This window comes from Podarcis bocagei (genome assembly GCF_964188305.1).
Source record: "Podarcis bocagei genome assembly, chromosome: 9".
Taxonomy (NCBI): Eukaryota; Metazoa; Chordata; class Lepidosauria; order Squamata; family Lacertidae; genus Podarcis; species Podarcis bocagei.
The window spans coordinates 78,057,030-78,075,328 of NC_138134.1; the positions used below are offsets into that span (position 1 = coordinate 78,057,030).

An 18,299-nucleotide genomic window follows, 5' to 3' on the forward strand; every position below is an offset into this window, starting at 1 on the left:
GAAGGTTGGGCGCGCGCGCCAAGTTCAAATGCACAGGAAGGTGGCGCAGTAAGCAGCTCGGAAAGGGAGCCAGGTCCTAAAGCCCGACGCAAGGAGACAGAAGGGTCCGGGGGGTCAGCGTCAGAAGAGTCCAGGAAGGAAGAGACCGCGGGGGGCAGAGGGACCCAGAGAAGAACGGTCAGGCGGAAAAGGTGGAGTAAGGCTAGGGTATTAAGCTGGTGTACACCGGGCGGAGACTCAGACGGAGCTTCGCCGGTCTAACCCATAAGACGTAGAGCTGCACGCGGCAGCTTGAGAATGGAAACTGTAACTCAATAAAGACTTTTATAAAGTGAACGCTGGCTAGCGTGATCCTCTGTGAGCTAGGATCTGGAAGCAGCTCTGACAGCTGCTTTCAGTTCTACCATCTCCATCGGGCCAGACTGTAGCAGGGCCTGCACTACCTGGGAAAGTTCTGCTGGATGGCACAATGAAGGAAGCAAAGCAAGCCTTCTTTGTAGCCTTTACTGCCACTTGTTAGGTTCGAGGATGAGCCCTCACTAGTAGTCGATTGCATTCAACCAGAGTTTCTTCCACACACGTTCAAGCCATCTCCCAGCTTCTTTCTTCACCCTAACCTCTGCAGTATACCAGGGGGCAAAACAGGCTGCATGAAGCGGGAGAGGGCACTCATGGCCAATTGTGTCAATGGTCCAAGCCAAGTCAGAGGGCCTTCTGGGTAGCTGTGCCCACACTGTGGCACTCCCTCCCACCAGATGTCAAGGAAATAAACAACTACCTGACTTTCAGAAGACATCTGAAGGTAGCCTTGTTCAGATACGTTTTTAATGTTTTGTGTACAATTGTGTTTTAATTTGTTGGAAGGCACCCAGAGTGGCTAGGGAAAACAAAAAAGCATGTAAATGAAGTAGTAGTAGTAGTAGTGAAGTTGAGGCTCCAATAGAGAAGACTCCCTGGAAAAGACCCTGATGTTGGGAAAGATGGAGGGCACAAGGAGAAGGAGACGACAGAGGATGAGATGGTTGGACAGTGTTCTCAAAGTGACCAGCATGAGTTTGACCAAACTGCGGGAGGCGGTGGAGGACAGGAGTGCCTGGCACGCTCTGGTCCATGGGGTCACAAAGAGTCGGACATGACTAAACGGCTAAACAAAAACAACAACAGTAGTCGGTTGTGCCAGAGCTTGGTCAAAGCTCAGCAGGAGCACCAGTCAGATCAGCTGGAAAATCCCCCAGAGTCATTTGGAAGCTCACTGGATTCATCCAGTCAGCTCAGGCAGCGAGACAGCTAGGCAGCAAAGCGAGTGGTAAACCAGCAGAATCCCTCATCTGTCCCAGTTGCCCAATATCAACAACACACTCTAGAGTCCCCTTTCCCTTCCACAACTGAACAGAGAGCCTGGAGAGAGAAAGAGAATTTTGATAAACCACAGCTACTCCCCCTTCCCAACCTTCACGTTGAAGGAACGGGTTTCCCAAACCCAAAACTGACTGTGCAGGCAGTTTGAAACTGCACCAAAATCCCTATTTTTCCTTAGCTAAAATCCATTAACTTGAGCTCTGAGCTCAATGTATAAACAAAAGCGCGGCTGTATAAACAAGTGCTCAGAGCCCTCTCCTTTATCAGTTTGTGATGGCAAGGATGACCTTGGCTGTGCAGTAGAACACGGATGACACATCTAGGTCTTATCTTACATCCTGGAAACACTCTGACGCACAGACCTAGTCTGGGAACAGTGCCAGAGTGTGTTCTTGGAGTTGGTGACCTCTTGCTCCAAGATAAGAGTATAACAACAGGAATATCCTTTTATGGTCAGAAGTACAGGAAGGAAAACCCTTTTATGGTTAAGAGTAACCAGAGCTGGAACATCTGTGATGTCAACCTGCGTGTACAAGCTGACGTGCTTGGATTCCTGGGGAAGAGGGAGAGGGTGCCTGGAGGATATCAATACTGCATGAAATCTCTCATTTCTTTGGAATGTGCCTTTCTGCTGTTCCAGAGAGCAGAAATAAAGAACTCTTTTTCTGAACCAACCCTCGGTGTCATTTGACTTCCTTCCTCCCATCCAGGAGCAACGCAGAGCCCACCAAACGGTAAAGTCTAATAAGGCTACAACGTCTGCCCTAATTGTGCCCTAAGTATCCAGGTGGAAACAAGTGGGTGAGGCCCCTGGGGTTCAGATAACGCCTGTGAGGGGACTTGCATCTTTTGTCTATTCCCTCAAATGAAAGGTTCTTCACTGTGCTCCCTGTTCCAGCTATGCCCCTCCCACTGAGTATTTACTGCAGCATCATAAAGTGGTTGAAGAGTTAACGTTGCTCTTATTTTAATCTTTTTGAGCTTCCTAGATGAATATATGTTATCATGTGGCCACAGAAATGAACTTAACAAAAATAATTGAAATCTGCACAGAAATACAAGTTTGTTCCCCTTAAATTCCCTATCTTGTTTTCTTTTTCTCTTCGTCTCGTCCTCTGGCTTAACTCAAAGACATCCTTACTAGAAACTTGAAAGATGGCTGGGTTATATTTTCAAATGCGTTCTATCTGTTTTCTGCTGAGCTACGCTCATGGATGGATTCCAAAAAAAAGTGTGAGAGGGAAGGCGCCAAGCTCATTTCTATAGAAACAGTGGAAGAACAGGTGAGCATCAAAGCCAAGTATTGAAAAAGGTAGGGGATCTCCTTGAGTCAAAGGGATCCTATCATCACTATCCAATTAAGAAGTTCCAATACACCTATATGCAGCCAAGACAGCAACTCCATCAGTCAAGCCAAGGGGTGGGTGGGGCAGGGACCAGCTGCTACCATCTGGGGTTAACTAAGATTTCTTAGAGCCACTGAACTCCAATACCCTGAACCTGGCAGTCAGGAAGGAGGTCTTGAAGGAAGAGGAGGAGTAGATACCTGAGGGGAATATATCCCTTGGATTTCCTGTAGATTCCTCCTCTGCTCTTTGAGATGTACTGAGTGCTTAGAAAAAAGGCTTCCCTCACCACCCTAACCTTCTGGCATGAGAGTACCATGGAGATGACTCTAGAGGAGCTTGCAAGGTATATCCCTCTCCCAGCCCCTTAGCCCAGGCAGAGGGGCTACTGGGGTGCTGCAGGGCCCAGACATCACTGAGACCCCACCTTCAGCCCATCAAGCATACCACAGCCAGACTGATTCCAGTGTCTCTGGTACCAACAAACATGCATGGGTACCAAAATTAGAGTATTTGCTGCACAGGTCACTGTCCCGCTGGTTTCAAGATGTTCTATGGCAAAGTCATTTATAGTATCTGGAAATTTTAACTCTGTGTCATGACTGGAAGACATATGTAGCCAGTATTGGTGAGGGCAGGTGAAGTTACCCTTCACTACAGTATTTCATCTTTGGAATACTTCCTTGATTTCATCATCATCAATCATAAGCATCATCATAATTTGGATCAGGGGGACAATAGTGCTCCTCATTCCTACTGAAGTTTTCTGTTTTTTCTTTCTCTCCACCCCTACCGTAGTTTTTTATAAACCATCAAGTAAAAGGTCGTAGAAAGTTTTTTTGGATTGGACTCTTTAAAGACAAGAATGAGGAATGGAAATGGCTATCAGGGAAACTACCTGAAGACGAGTAGGTTTTTGAAGAAATATTTGCTAATGTCATGCATTCCAAAAAGTTGCAGATTTTGTTTACATAATTGATCCTTTCCCTCTTTAAATATATTTTGCCATGCAATTTTCTCTACTACCAAAGACCTGCATATGTACTCCTCCACATCATTGTCCAGGTGAGTGACTGCTGCTTCTCACTAGGCTGCAGAGGCAGAAAGGCTACTCTTCCTGCTTCTCTAACCTAATGAATGTGGTAATTCAGAAGAGGAAGAAGGCATGCTTTTAAATGGTTTGTGCTGATTAGCTCAGCTTCAAAAGGACTTGCAGGGACCTAAAGCTGAGCAACACTCTCTTTAGGAAAGCATTTCTGCTGCTATCTGCTAAACAATCTGAATAACCAGCAATCTCAAACCTAAAATAATAGTAGCAGATGAAGTAAGTGTGTAAGAGAGGGTAGTTCATGTCACTCTCTTGGATAGAATCATAGACACATAGAAATTTAGAGTTGGATGAGACACCAAGGGTCTTCTAGTCCAACACCTGCAGAGCAGGGATCACAACTGAAGAAGCCCTGACAGATTCCTAATTGTTTTTGCTGTCAGCTGGCAGTTTAAGACAGTTCATGGTTTCCTTTAAGTATCTAACAACTCTTTTCAACCTATGTTGATGGATGTACAAGGTCAGAGTAAGATCTCACGTATCCACAGCTTGGTAGTAGAAGAGCAAACTGGTCTGGCATTTTTTACTAAGAGTGGATTAACAGAGGGCTGCTTTAAATTTGGCAAGGTCTCCTAGATCAAAATCTCCCAATGTTGTTGTTTAGTTGTTTAGTCATGTCCGACTCTTCATGACCCCATGGACCAGAGCATGCCAGGCACTCCTGTATTCCACTGCCTCCCGCAGTTTGGTCAAACTCATGCTGGTAGCTTCAAGAAAACTGTCCAACCATCTCGTCCTCTGTCGTATTTGTATTGAGTAAACTTTACAAACTGGCAATGAGGTTGTATAATACTTGCTGGGAACTTAAACCCTGTATGCCAGGGGTTCCCAGTTAGCTAAATACTGCAGACCCCTTGTTTTTCAAAAGCCAAGCCATGGGCCACCCTACCTTTGAACATTTTGATATCTCTGCAGCAGTTTTTGTTATTTGAATGGCACCAAGAAGCCCCTGAGTGGGTGGTCCATGGACCACCAATTGGGAACCACTGCTGTATGTGATCTTAGACTTGATCAAAGGGCAGATCTCACCCAAACATCTCATGGGAGTAAAAAAAAAACCCACTACACCATTACTAGTAATTTCAATTTAATAGATTCATAGAGAGCTTTAAAAAAGAGGGATTTATAGAATACATTTATCACAGAATTTTAGTGCTGTGTAGTGGGACTTGATTCAGTATACAATGGACACTGGAGAATACAAGGCCTTACCAGAATTGACAATAAGTGTGGGGCTAGGGTGATATCTTTATCAACTATGGATAATTGCTTAGAGTAAACATAGAATCAGCATGTAAGATTTAGATAAGATATATATGTGAGAGAGATATCATTTCAGACAACTATATAATGGCTTTGTGGTTATAGATTATATTTTGTATTTCATTTGTAGACATAGCTATTTTTGTATCTGTATAGTGTCATTGCTATACTCATGCATGGGGTGGGTGATGGATGTGAGAGGAGGTGGATGAAGGCAGATGCAAATCTAACAAGGTTTTAATATGCTCAGAATAATTGCTACTGTGCTAACTCTGCTATCAGAAAGTAAGGATCTCTCTTTCAAAACCCTCTCTCCAACACCCACAAAAGTCCAGAGCAGATCTGAGGAGGATGTGGGTGCATATGGAGAGGAGAGAGGGCCAGTTCTGTTGCAGAAATTGAAATCCTGGCAATAGCAGAAGTACTGCATTGGATACTGCGTAAAACTAAATTGACTGACTGTTCTTGTGTGTACCTCTGAGCCTTCCAAAGATGACACCTTCACTTTTTTGTAGTTTCCTCTGAGAAATCACTTCATATATAAAAAAGAGAGACAGTCTTGACCCACAGATTTTTTAAAAATTTGGTTAGAATTCTAAAATCTGGGGAGAAAAATCCATTCCTATTGTGGGTGGATGTTAAAAGAGAAAGAGCTGAACCTCTTTTTAATGGTAGAAGGCACGGGGAGTGGGTGAAGAAGTAGACATCTAATCTTGATTGATCAGTGCTGCTCTTTTCTTTTCAGGTACTGGGTTTATTATTCGTTACATTATGAATTGAACCATGACTGCACTGCAATGATCTTTGATTGCATTGATACTTGCTGGATAGCATTAGAATGTCATCTACAAATGCCGTATATTTGTAAGAAGGTGCCTAGTGATGTTTGGCTCTAAGAAGACACTTTAAGATGAACGAAACTGGATCCCATGATCACTACACAAAAGCAAAACCAAGAGATCACCCCACCTCACTGTTTTAATGCACAATCAACACTGCCATCTAGATTATGGGACTCTTTGGCATCAGCCCTCAAAGTCACCTTGAAAAGACCTTATTCTGCAAGCTCAAACGTAGATGGCTACAAAAATAGAGAATGGAAGGGTCCAGTCATAGCCTGTTTTCTGTTTAATGTATTTATTTGCAATGCATACCAATATTTGTTTCCTTACTCTCTGTGTTTGATGCCCCATTGCCCCTTCTGATCTTCATCGCCAATACCTTACAAGGCACATAAGGACAACTATGCACACTAGGCAATGAGAATGGGGGCCACCCAGCGCCTGGTGCCTTCTTCTAGCAGACTAATCACAAATACAACTTTGGCTTCATCACTGGAAATTCTGGCACCCTTACTCTCATATAGAGCTAACATTCTACTCTATCAGCGTTTATTTACAGAAGTAATAAATCAGCCAGTGTCTGGCAGGAAAAACATCCTCTGCGCCAGACAAAACCGAAAGTCAGACAGAACAAAGAAACCAGGTTCTCCAGAAGTGGAGAAAGCTCCTCCCCAGAACAGGCAGGATGACACTAGGACTCTGAGCTGTTAACCCTGTAAGCTCTGATTCCCCTCACACTCCCTCTTGTCCTGCGCTGCTGGGGGCTTGTAAGTATCACCACTTACCCCAAAACCAAACCTTCACAGAACTCCCCATGACGCTGGAAGCTCAAAGGTTTTGTGAACCCATCTGCCAGGTTCTTCTGGCTTGGGAAGTACTGCAACTTCACCAAGCCTGTCTGGACACTCTGACACACATTCTGGAAACGTATGTCCAGATGTAATGGTGTTCGGCACAGTTCCCTGTGCCAAATGTGAGCCTTAAGCTTTCTTCCTGGCTCCAAGCAGAGTTTCACAGCAGCGGTTAGTGCCTTGTGTGGGTGATAAATCAAAGTCTGTTCGCAGGCTTCTTGCTATCTAAGAAGGCTTTAATTAGGTACAGAAAAACATCATAAATCAGCCTGGAGGACTAGCGGACATCCTCTCCGGCTCAACAACTAAAAGCGAAAGTAACTCACACACAAAGAAAGATTCCTGTATGTGAACAAAACCACGCCTCAGAATGTGAGACTTCACACAGAACTGTTTAACCCTGTAAGTTCTGATTCTCCTCAGTTTGGTTCTGGCCTTAAACTGCCCAGACTCTGCCGACTTCAGACAGGGTTGATTGTCCTCCCAAACAGTGATGGGCAAGCAACACTCCCCGCAGATTTCTTGAACCAGACATCTGTAGAACTCCTGTTCCCAGCACAGCTCTGACATTGCGCTGAACTCAGCTTCAGTAGAGGACAGCGCAATGAGACTCTGCTTCTGGGACTTCCTCCCAACTAGATATTCCCCAAACTTTATGACCATCCCAGATACAGACTTCCTGTCATCCAGATTCGCCCAGTCACTGTCTGTCCAGCACGTGAGTTTGGCATCACCTGTAGCTGACAGTTTGAGACGAAAGTCTTTGGTATCCTGCAGGTATCTCAGCACCCGCTTAATATCATTCCAGGCACTTACACTGGGCTTTATAGCTTCCCTGCTGAGCCGATTGGTAGCAAAAGCAATGTCCAGCCTGCTCCACTGGGAAAGATACAGCAGACTACCGAGAGCTGACTGAAAGATCTCAGCATTCTCAAACTCAGTGTGTTCCGCTAGCTGACTGTCTTTCATGTAGCTTGTCTCCATGGGTGTTCTAACCCCTGCACAATCAGACATTCTGAACTTCTCAAGCAACTGCTCAATCTTGCCTTTCTGACTGAGCAAAAAGCTTCCATCTTCAGACCTGTCTATCTGTACCCCTAGGTAAACTCACTGAACCCAGGTTCTTGAGTTGGAAACATTTTCCAAGCTCTTTGGCAAACGTCTGCACCTGATTGTCTGCCCTTGAGACATGAATTATGTCATCCACAAAAACCAAAACCAGTTCTTGTGACTCTCCTGAACCTTTCAGGTACAGATAGCTGTAAATAAATACTTCTAGAGTAGAAGAGAGGGATGCGGGTGGCGCTGTGGGTAAAACCTCAGTGCCTAGGACTTGTTGATCGTAAGGTCGGTGGTTCGAATCCCCGCGATGGGGTGAGCTCCCGTCGTTCGGTCCCAGCTCCTGTCAACCTAGCAGCTTGAAAGCACCCCTAACTGCAAGTAGATAAATAGGGACCGCTTTATCACGGGAAGGTAAACAGCGTTTCCGTGTGCGGCGCTGGTGCTGGCTCGCCAGATGCAGCTTTGTCACGCTGGCCACGTGACCCGGAAGTGTCTTCGGACAGCGCCGGCTCCCGGCCTCTTGAGCGAGATGAGAGCACAACCCTAGAGTCGGTCACGATTGGCCCTGACGGGCAGGGGTACCTTTACCTTTACCTTTAGAGTAGAAGAGAAGCTGAGTGCAGTCTCTGATTTACACACACTTTGCACGCACAGAATGTCACTTTGCTGTGTTTTACTCTGCTGTGCTCAGAGGTCTGAAGGAGCAGAAATGTGCAACGGAAGCCTGCAGGACCTCCACCCTTCACCATTTACAGCAGTACTAAATCAACCAGTGTCTGGCATGAAAACATCCTCCACGCTGGACAAAACCGAAAGTCAGACAGAACAAAGAAACCAGCTTCTCCGGATGTGGAGAAAGCTCCTCCCCAGGACAGGCAGGACGACGCTAGGACTCTGAGCTGTTAACCTTGTAAGCTCTGATTCCCCTCACAGACCTCTCTGCCACGTCTTGCATGATTGACAGCTGGAAATGGTTGTGGTTGCTTCAATCTGTCCTGTATACCCAGCCAAGGAGAACTGATATTTTAATTAATTATTGACAAAAGGATATCATCTTGGTGGTATATATGATACTTGTGTCTTGTGCCATGGATCCTTTTTCCTAACTCTGAAAGAGGAGGTCGTGGGGGTGTTTCATGAGGGAAGAACTGAAGCTGGCTTTCAGAACCGCTAGGTGGATTCCATCCTGCCATGTGGCTTTACCACATGCTTGAAAGTTAGAATCATTGAATCATGGGATTGTAGAGTTGGACGGGACTCAGAGGGTCATCTAGTCCAACCCTCTGCAATGCACAAATCTCAAACTGAAGCCTCCATGACAGATTGCCATCTAACCTCTGCTTTAAAAGCTCCATTAAAGGAGACCACAACCTCGGGGGGGGGGGAGACTGTTGCACTCTTGAACCGCTCCTAGTGTCAGAAATATGTTTAGTTGGAATCTCCTTTCTTGTAACTTGAAACCATGGGTCTGGACTTCCAGGTGCCATGGGAATGGCAGACAGAGCGCGAGCCTGATTGGTCTGACGGGCACGGTCTTCGCGAGGGGGTAGGGGAAGCGCTAAGGCAGTGTGCACACCTAAAAAACTAAAGGGATCTCTTTAGACTCTTCAGGGTCCTGCAACCTGAAATGTGAGCTCTCTCTCACTTCCCTGCTGCTTTGAAAGGAGCTGGGGGGGGCATGATTGAGTTGCCGAGTAAGCGCTACAATGCAACCCAATGAGGAAAAGCCTAAAGCTCCAACTGACAGTGTTGTGGTGGAGCTGCTTTTTTGTTTCTAGGTGTCATGAAGTTGGTGTAAGAGAAGAAGCCCACAAAGCAAAGCCACCTTACGGGTTTTCCTCTCTCCTCCTTGTGAATGTTGCTATGCGTGAAATGATCTGGGAGGCTTTGATTGTGATAGAGAAGAAACAGGAAGGGAGGGCAAAAGGTTTAAGAGGCTACCTTATGTGGTGGCAATGTAAAATTATTAAAAAGGCCTGGGAAAAGACATATAAAGATTTGAAGAGAATGTGGAAAATAATTGTTGTTTAGAAAAGGAAGTTATGATATTGAGGAATATTAGCAATCTACTTAGAGCAAAAAGCAAAACTAATTATAAACCAGGTGATCACGGACGAATGTAATATCCAAAAAGGAACCAGACAAGGGTGTCCACAATCACCATTGCTGTTCATCCTGGTACTGTAAGTACTTGCCAAAAACATAAAAGCAGACAAAGAGATTATAGGTATAAAAACTGGGGAAAGTGAGTTTAAATTAAAAGCATATGCTGATGATTTAGTGATAACAGTGGAAGACCCAAAAACATCACTCCCCAAAGTAATAGAAAAGACTCAGAAATTTGGGGAAGTGGCAGGATTTAAACTAAATAGGAACAAAACTAAACTACTAGTCAAAAACTTGAAGGAAGAAGAAGAAAAGGATTCAGAGCAAAATATTGAGATAGAAGTCCATAAAAAAGGTTGAGTACTTAGGGATATGGTTAACATCATGAAATATAAACTTATATAAAGATAATTATGAAAAAAATTTGGCTTGAGGTAAATTTAGAAATATGGAACAGAATGAATCTCTTATTGCTAGGGAAAATAGCAGCGATTAAAATGAATGTGCTGCCAAAAATGTTGTTCCTTTTTCAATCAGTCCCAGTAATCCTGAAATATGAACGTTTTAAAAAATGGCAGAAGGAAATTTCTAAGTTCATGGGGGGGGGGGGCAAAAGGCCAAGGATAAAATATAAAATATTTACAGATACTAAAGATAGAGGCGAGTTTGCCTTCCCAGACTTTAAATTATATTACGAAGCTACATGCCTGGTATGGATCAGGGACTGGATGAAGTTGGAAAAGCAAGAAGCATTAGAACTGGAAGGACATGATAACAGATTCGGCTGGCACGCATATTTATGGTATGGGAAAGGGAAGGTACATAGAAGTTTTTATAACCATATAATTAGGAAATCACTAATGAGAGTATGGGAGAGATATAAAGACTTGTTAGAACAGAAGTCCCCTAGGTGGCTCTCACCACATGAAGCCTTACTGCTCAAACCACTTGGAAAGAAAGTAAAGTGGCTGATTTGCTAAAGGACCAAGATGGAAAATGGAAACTAAGAGATTATGATGAATAAAAGACCATTTTCAGAGTTGGTTGCATTATCGACAATTACACGAAACATACAAAGAAGACAACAAGAAAGGATTTAGCTATACGACATCCAGATGTCAAAAGGAAGAGGTAGAAGGGAAAGTAAAACTGTTAAAAGGTGCATATAGCATCCTGCTAGAATGGGAGACGAAGAGGTGAAATCAGTTATGATTAAATGGGCACAAGATATAGGCCCTAACATCATGTTGGAAGATTGGGAAAGGTTATGGGAAATTGATTTAAAATTCACATATTGTTCTTTGCTGAAAGAAAACTATATGAAAATGATGTACAGATGGTATATAACACCAGTGAAGTTAGGAAGAATGTATAAAACTGGTTCAAATCTGTGTTGGAAATTTAAGGGAAAAGAAGGGACTTTTTATCACATGTGGGAGTGTAGTAAAAAAATGTTTTTTAAAGAGAAATGATATATAACGAGTTGAAGAAAATGTTCCAATTAACATTTGTAAAAAAGCCTGAAATTTTCTTGTTAGGGATTGTAGGAAAAGACCTGCCAAGGAAATTAAAAAAACATTTTCATGTATGCAACAACAGCGGCAAGTGTCTTAATACCACAAGGATGGCAGAATGAGGAAATCCTGACTAAAGAACTGTGGTAAGAGAAACTGATGAATTATGCGGAATTGGCAAAACTGACACATAAACTACGTGACAAGGATAAATGTGACTTTAAAGAAGAATGGGAACCTTTTACGAAGTACTTAAAGAAACAACAAAATGAACTGGACTCCTTGGCAGGTTTTGAATATACATTCACAAACTTTTTATTGGTAATATACTGAAAGATAAACTGAGGATCTTTACAACTCTGTAACATGCAGAGTATATGTGCTGAGAAACCAGAGAGAGGAGCTGAGGGAAGTCTGGGTGGGGTGGGAGGGCGGGCTTTTCTTTTTAGGGGAGGAGGGAGGGGGAAATGGGGAGAGAAAAAATGAGGATGATGTGTTTTTGATAAATTGTTAATTGTTGAAAATCCATAATAAAAAACTGTTTTTTAAAAAAGAGGAAGTGTGACACATAGTGGTTATAGAAATATATATATTGGTAAAATCTGTGTTTTAATTGGGATAGATTGTGTCAATGAATAGAATTAAATTGTTGAATTATAAATATCAAAATATGGCTGCAAGAAAACCACTGGTCCCGACTGGAACTTCTGCAACCACTCCAGCACAGGGGAGAAGGATTTTGGCCCAGGAATTAGAACCAAAAACTGATCTCACAGATATGATTATGGATTTAAGGGGAAAAAATAGGGGAAACGCTTAGGCATTGAGGAGTGAACTTGACCAAAATACAAAGTTAGTACTGGATTCAACAGGACAAATTAAAGAATTGATGGGAATAACAGTACTGGACCTTAAAACTAAGACAGAGAGTCTAGAAGAAAGACAAAACCGGCACAAGCAGAGGGGAAAGACCTAAAAAAGGACCATGAGAAATTAAAGGAGGAATCAGCAGAATTGAGTGCTTCACAGGAATCAGCTTGGGATGCAATAGCTGTTCTAGAAATGCGCCAGAAGAAACAAATCTTTGCTTCTGGGGAATTCCAGAAGAATCATAAGAAGATATAAGACTTAAATTACGGTAATCATAGAGTTGTCAGAATGGAAAGGGATTCAGGAAGAATTTTTGGAGAATTCGAAAGAGAAAAAGTTTAAGATAAAATCAAGTTTTGCAAAAACCAAAACACTACCAAGAGATTGCCTGGTAGTTTCCAATTCACGTGCAATAAAAGACACAATATTACAAATGAATTACCAAAAAAGATTACAAATAGAAAAGAATATAATCGTTCCGAAGGAAATTCCTAGTAGATTACTTAGAAAACCAAATAACTAAATTACTGACAGACGCATTGAAAAATAAAATTCCATATAGAGGAAAGGCACAGGCAGAGAGGAAAGATCTAAAAAAAGGATTTGGGGCTTCCAGATTTCATGGTCCCGCCCCCGTTACCATTTGTTGATTGCCATGGAATTTTTTGGGTTGGGTTGCCATTGAGAACTTCTTGGATCATTCTTTGTCTAGCTCCTCTCCTTAGACCCTGCCGCCTTGTTGACTCTGCTGGGAGTATGAGACTCCCAACAGCTTCACTCACAAGGGTCATAGGAATTGCAAGCCCACTCACCACAACAAGGGGATGATCCAGTGAGTGAGCTATAAATAATACAACAGCGGCATCAAATGGTGAGAAACTAGCAACAAGCGCTTGGAAATTGAGAGATAAATAGAAGTATAAATAATACAACACTGACACACAGGGGTAAATGTACAAAATGGCAGTAACAGGATATAAAAAACCAACTTCAACAAGAAGGAGATTTAAGTGATATTTTGACAGTAATGAGGGTATCACTAAGCCAGCAACACTTGCAGAAGTTGCAAGGGATTTAAGGGATTGCTCCAAAGAAATAAGTGATCTGTTTTAAAGGCATAGCTCTCTGGAAGAAACTGGAAAACAACAACACACTACTGGTCAATGAAATCAGAGACATGAAATCAAGTGAAAGAGATGCAGGAACAAATCACATAAACCTAAGAACAGGTGATTGCAATACAGCAGAACACAGAAATACTGGATGAACCGGTCGCTCTCCTAGAGATGCAGCACAAGGAAATGTATTTGAGATGTTGTTTGATTCCAGAATAAAGAGAGGAAGGTTTTTAACAACTGCTTCCGGTTTGGATCGCAAGCAGCAGGGAGCGCGGAGAAGCCGCTGAAGAGCTTTTCCGAGCTACACGGGGGCTTGGGGGCTACGCAAAGGCACTGCGATCCCAAAAATCTCAAGGGGGACACCCAGCTACCCAGCAGCATTGGAGTGGTCCCGACGTTTTTTCAAGTTTTTTTAAAAAAAGAGACTCGAGAGTGACGGGACTGAGAAACGCGAACGGTAAGCACTGCTGACTCCGTGTTGCAATGCCTCTAGCTCCCACTGGAAAAGCGACAAACCTCCGTAACTTTAAGAACAGAACCCTTAGTGTTTATGGAGTATTTTTTGGCTAAAAAATTGGATAATACACTAAGTGAGCTCTGGATGCAGAAGGATTTAAGTGAGGAACCCGACCTGTTTTTCAGAGTGAAAATGGCGCAGGATACAAAATCGCATTCGACCGATTGGATTTAATTTTGAATATCTTGGATTTTGATTTTTTTTGAGCTTTTTTGGAATCATACATGAACTGAGTTATAGAGGTATGTACTTATGATTACTGGGGCATATATTCCCCTCCATTTGATGGACTGGATTTAATCTTGGATCTCTGGATCTCCCCTCAACCCAACCCAATATTGGATTAAGCCAGCAAGTGGCTGAAGACCATAGAGTTTAAAATAAATAAATAAAAATTGGGACCCTCTTTTTTCCTTTTTTGGTTCGCGGTGGACGTTGGAGGATTAGCTGTTTAGAATTTATCTGACTGTATATTAGAGACTGTGTTTACTTTTTTCCATTGACTGCCTTAGTGCTTTTTTGGACATAGAAGCAACTTAGATTTCTCAATATCTGTCACCTTATCCTGACGAAATATTTGAGTTGGATTAGGCTAATCAAGTGGTTGAAGATCGGACAGAAGGAAAAGAAAGAACAGGGAGCTCCTATTTATAACAAAAGTTGGATATATGTTAAACTTATGATCTCTCTAATGGTTTTTTCACACAAAGGTTTTCTTGTAAGATCATTATTTCTTTAACGGCCTTTTTACAAGGTCATTATCTTTACATAACTAACGATTTTCTCACAAGGCTATTATTGAATTAACTTGAACTAATTGAAACTAATTATGAATTAATTTTGGACTTTAATTTAACTCTGAGTTCATTGACTGTAAGTTTATTAATTGGGATTTTGAATTGGGAAGTTAACTGATATTTGGGATTTGGATTTGGATTTGGAAACTCCTCAAGTTAAATTTAAATGAAGAACATTTTAGTGTCTCTGGAAGAACTTAAAGAGACTGGGAATAATTTGATTTGCTATATTTGCTACAAAAATATCCCATATGTGTTTTGAATTTATTTGGTGAGAAACTTGGAATTAGATTGTACAAGATAGGGAAAATTTAAGTGCTGTTGAATATATTGATTGATAATTGATTAAAATTGGTCAAGACTGTGCGCCCTCTAGGGGAGAGAATAAATATTACAAGAGTTTAAATTTAAAAAGGGGAAAAGGAGAAAATGTCAGGGGGAAATGCAAAAAAGATAGGAGGAACACCATCAGATAGGAAAGCATCCCGACAAGAAGAAATTAAGGACCTAGATATTTTATGGCTAAAAGGAGGAATTCAAACAGAGTGAAATACATATGGAGAAAAAGCTAGGAGAGATGCATGAGTCGATAGACAAGAAAATAGAGGGAGTAGTAGGAGAACTCTCTAGTAAGATTAAAGATTTAACAGTTCGATCAAAGACTATGGGAAAAAAACAAACAAAAAGATACAGAAAGAAATGAAAGAACAAAGGAAGGAGACAGAAAAGATAAAAGATGAAATAGGAGAGTTGAATAAAACTCAAGATCAAGTTTTGGACAATTTAGCAATGATTGAAATGAAACAGAAACAGCTAAACCTAAAGTTTAGAGGAGTAGGAGAAGACGCAAATAAGAACATTAAAGAAAAAATGACTAAAGGATTAGTGAAATGGTTGGAATTGAAAGAAGAAGAGGTCGCCTATACGATGGAAAATGCTTTTAGAATAAAAGTGAGGTCTCAACAAGTAAAAAAAAAAAAAAGTTCCAGGAGACTGTTTAGTAATATTTAATTCGATAGACATGAAAAATACAATATTAAAAACAAGATATCAAAAAAATTAATAATTGAAGGTAGACCAATTATCATTTTTAAAGAAATACCAACCAGACTCCTATGCAAGAGAGAAGGTTATAAACAGTTAGTAAGTGTTTTGAAAAGAAATGGCATACAACACAGATGGGAGTTCCCAGAAGGGATCTCCTTCTTTTATAAAGATAAAAGATTCAGGATTACCGAGACCCAAGAAGTGAAGAAATTTCTGCGGAGATATGAGAAAGATCTGGGAAAAGTAGAGGAGAGATATGGAGGAAGAAATGGAGACTTAGAGGAGAGAAGAAGAAGGAGAGAGAAAGAAAAAGAACAAGAAGATAAATGAAGAAGAAGAAGAAGAAGAAGAAGAAGAAGAAGAAGAAGAAGAAGAAGAGGAAGAAGAAGAAGGAGCAATGGGAGAAGAAGAAGAGGACACAGAAAACAAAACCACTCGAATTTAAATTATTAGTTTGTTGTAGATTCGAAAGTAGGCATAACAATGAATCTGAAAATTTTGCCATGGAATGTGAACGGTTTAAATGAAAAAAACAAAAGGAATAAAATTGAGAATGTTTTGAAAAGAAAGAATTTTGATTTAATCTGTATACAGGAGACACATGTGACTAAAAAGCATAAACATATTTTGACAAACAAAAAATTGGGGGTTGAGTTTATTAATTCTATCGTTAAAAAAAGAGGTATATCTGTGTATCTGAAGAAGTGTGCATGCACACGAAAGCTCATACCAAGAACTAACTTAGTTGGTCTTTAAGGTGCTACTGGAAGGAATTTTTTTATTTTGACTATGGCAGACCAACACGGCTACCTATCTACTACTAAAAAAAAGAGGGGTAGTGATATATGTCAAAGAACCCAAATTAATCTGCAAAGACGATGAAGGAAGGATTTTGGGGGTACAAATTAACTTCCAGGGTGAAAAATTTAATGTGATAAACATCTATGCCCCGAACTTGAATAAAATGGAGTTTTTTAAGAAGCTGGAGTTAGAGTTAGAGTGTAACAAGACGATATTATTGGGAGACTTTAATGGAGTGCCGGCACCAGAAATAGACAGACAGTCAGAAAAGAAAAAACGTAACCAAGGGAAACTGCCAAGATCCTTTAACAATCTGGAAGAAAACTTAGATTTAATAGACATCTGGAGACATAAGCATCCAATAGAGAAACAATTCACCTTCTTTTCAGAACCACATAAGAGTTGGGGCAGAATCGATCAAATCTGGGTCTCAAGAGAATTAACATTAAGAACTTCGAAATGTGAAATCCAACCTAGAACTCTCTCTGATCACAACTCGATAGTTTTTGAAATAAAAGGTGTATCACAAGGTGGGTTCAGGTGGAGAATGAATGAATATTTACTGGAGAATGAAGAGGTTATTGAAAAGGCTAAAGTTACCTTAAAAGACTATTTCAGTCTGAATCTTAATAAAGAAACAAGTATAGATGTAGTCTGGGATGCCAGCAAGGCGGTTCTAAGAGGTATTCTTATCCAACAAAACAGCTATAAGAGGAAAGTAAGAGAACAAAAGAAGGAGGAAATCCTCATTCAGTTAAGAGAATGCGAGAAAAAATTAATAGTAAATCCTAAAGATGAACAAAACACACAAGTAATAAAAATATTACAAACATAGTACTCAATGCTAACAAGTCAAGAAGTTGAATGGAAAATTAAGTCAATGAAACAAAAATACTTTGAATCAGCTAACAAAACAGGAAAATTATTAGCTTGGCAATTGCGAAGAAGGCAAAAACAAAATGTGATAAATAAGATATCGGCTCCGCAGGATTTGGGTCTTGCCGCTGTGGTGATGCAGGGACCCTTAAAAATCACAGGCGGGGAAGCCTGTGAACCTGGTGACTCGGCAGGCACCATTTGCGCCCCCGACCCGTGAAGGAGCCTTTTTAAAGGCTTCGGAACGGGGGACGGGGTGAGTGGCGCGGTGCTGAGAGTCGACTGCTTCTCCTGCGGAGTGAAGCCGCATGCCATGGTCAGAGAGCGCTGACTTCTTCTTGTGAACAATTGGACCTTAAAGCAGCAACCCGTGAGTAGTACGGAAATTTGATCTTTAAAGGGGGAAAAAAAGTAATCAGGCACGATCGGGGAAGATGCAAACAGGAAGTCCGTCTCCCCGTCTTGTAAACAATCTAAAGCAAGGACTAGCTAACTAAAGTCGAGAGGATTTTTTCCTTTTTATTGGGTAAAAGATATTAATGTCACGATTTGGCAGTTTAAGCAATTTTACTGGAGGATAAGAGCTAATTTTCGGAGCTGAGGCACTCCCCCCGGGAGTGATCCGTGAGAGAGCCTGTTGGAGAGATATTGACGAGTTTGACAGCTGTCAAATTAGCTCTCAAGACGGGAAAAGCGAACTTTGTTTTCTATTGTCCCTGCTGGTTATATTTGCTACAATTGGGCTATACTTTGTTGAAAACAAGGAATAACTGACACAAACTAACTTGATTGTTGGATTTGAACTGGAAGGAATACTAAGTA

The 18,299-nt window shown here is 41.5% G+C and overlaps 1 protein-coding gene across 33 annotated transcripts in view; it reads left to right on the forward strand.

Moving 5' to 3' along the window:
• Window positions 1-18,299, forward strand: part of LOC308594281 (uncharacterized protein) — a 115,718-nt gene that overhangs the window by 76,648 nt on the left and 20,771 nt on the right. For 29 of the 33 annotated variants that reach the window (XR_014011373.1, XM_081207246.1, XM_081207261.1 and 26 more), the window contains 3 exons: window positions 2,491-2,642; window positions 3,504-3,613; window positions 5,822-6,191. The exons of the other annotated variants lie outside the window; for them this stretch is intronic. Coding sequence is in view for 28 of the 29 variants with exons in the window: in XM_081207246.1 (XP_081063372.1) it covers window positions 2,491-2,642; window positions 3,504-3,613; window positions 5,822-5,972 (413 nt within the window). In the remaining variant the exon portion in view is untranslated. Of the gene's footprint in view, window positions 1-2,490; window positions 2,643-3,503; window positions 3,614-5,821; window positions 6,192-18,299 lie in introns of those variants that run through there. 33 annotated transcript variants of the gene reach the window in all.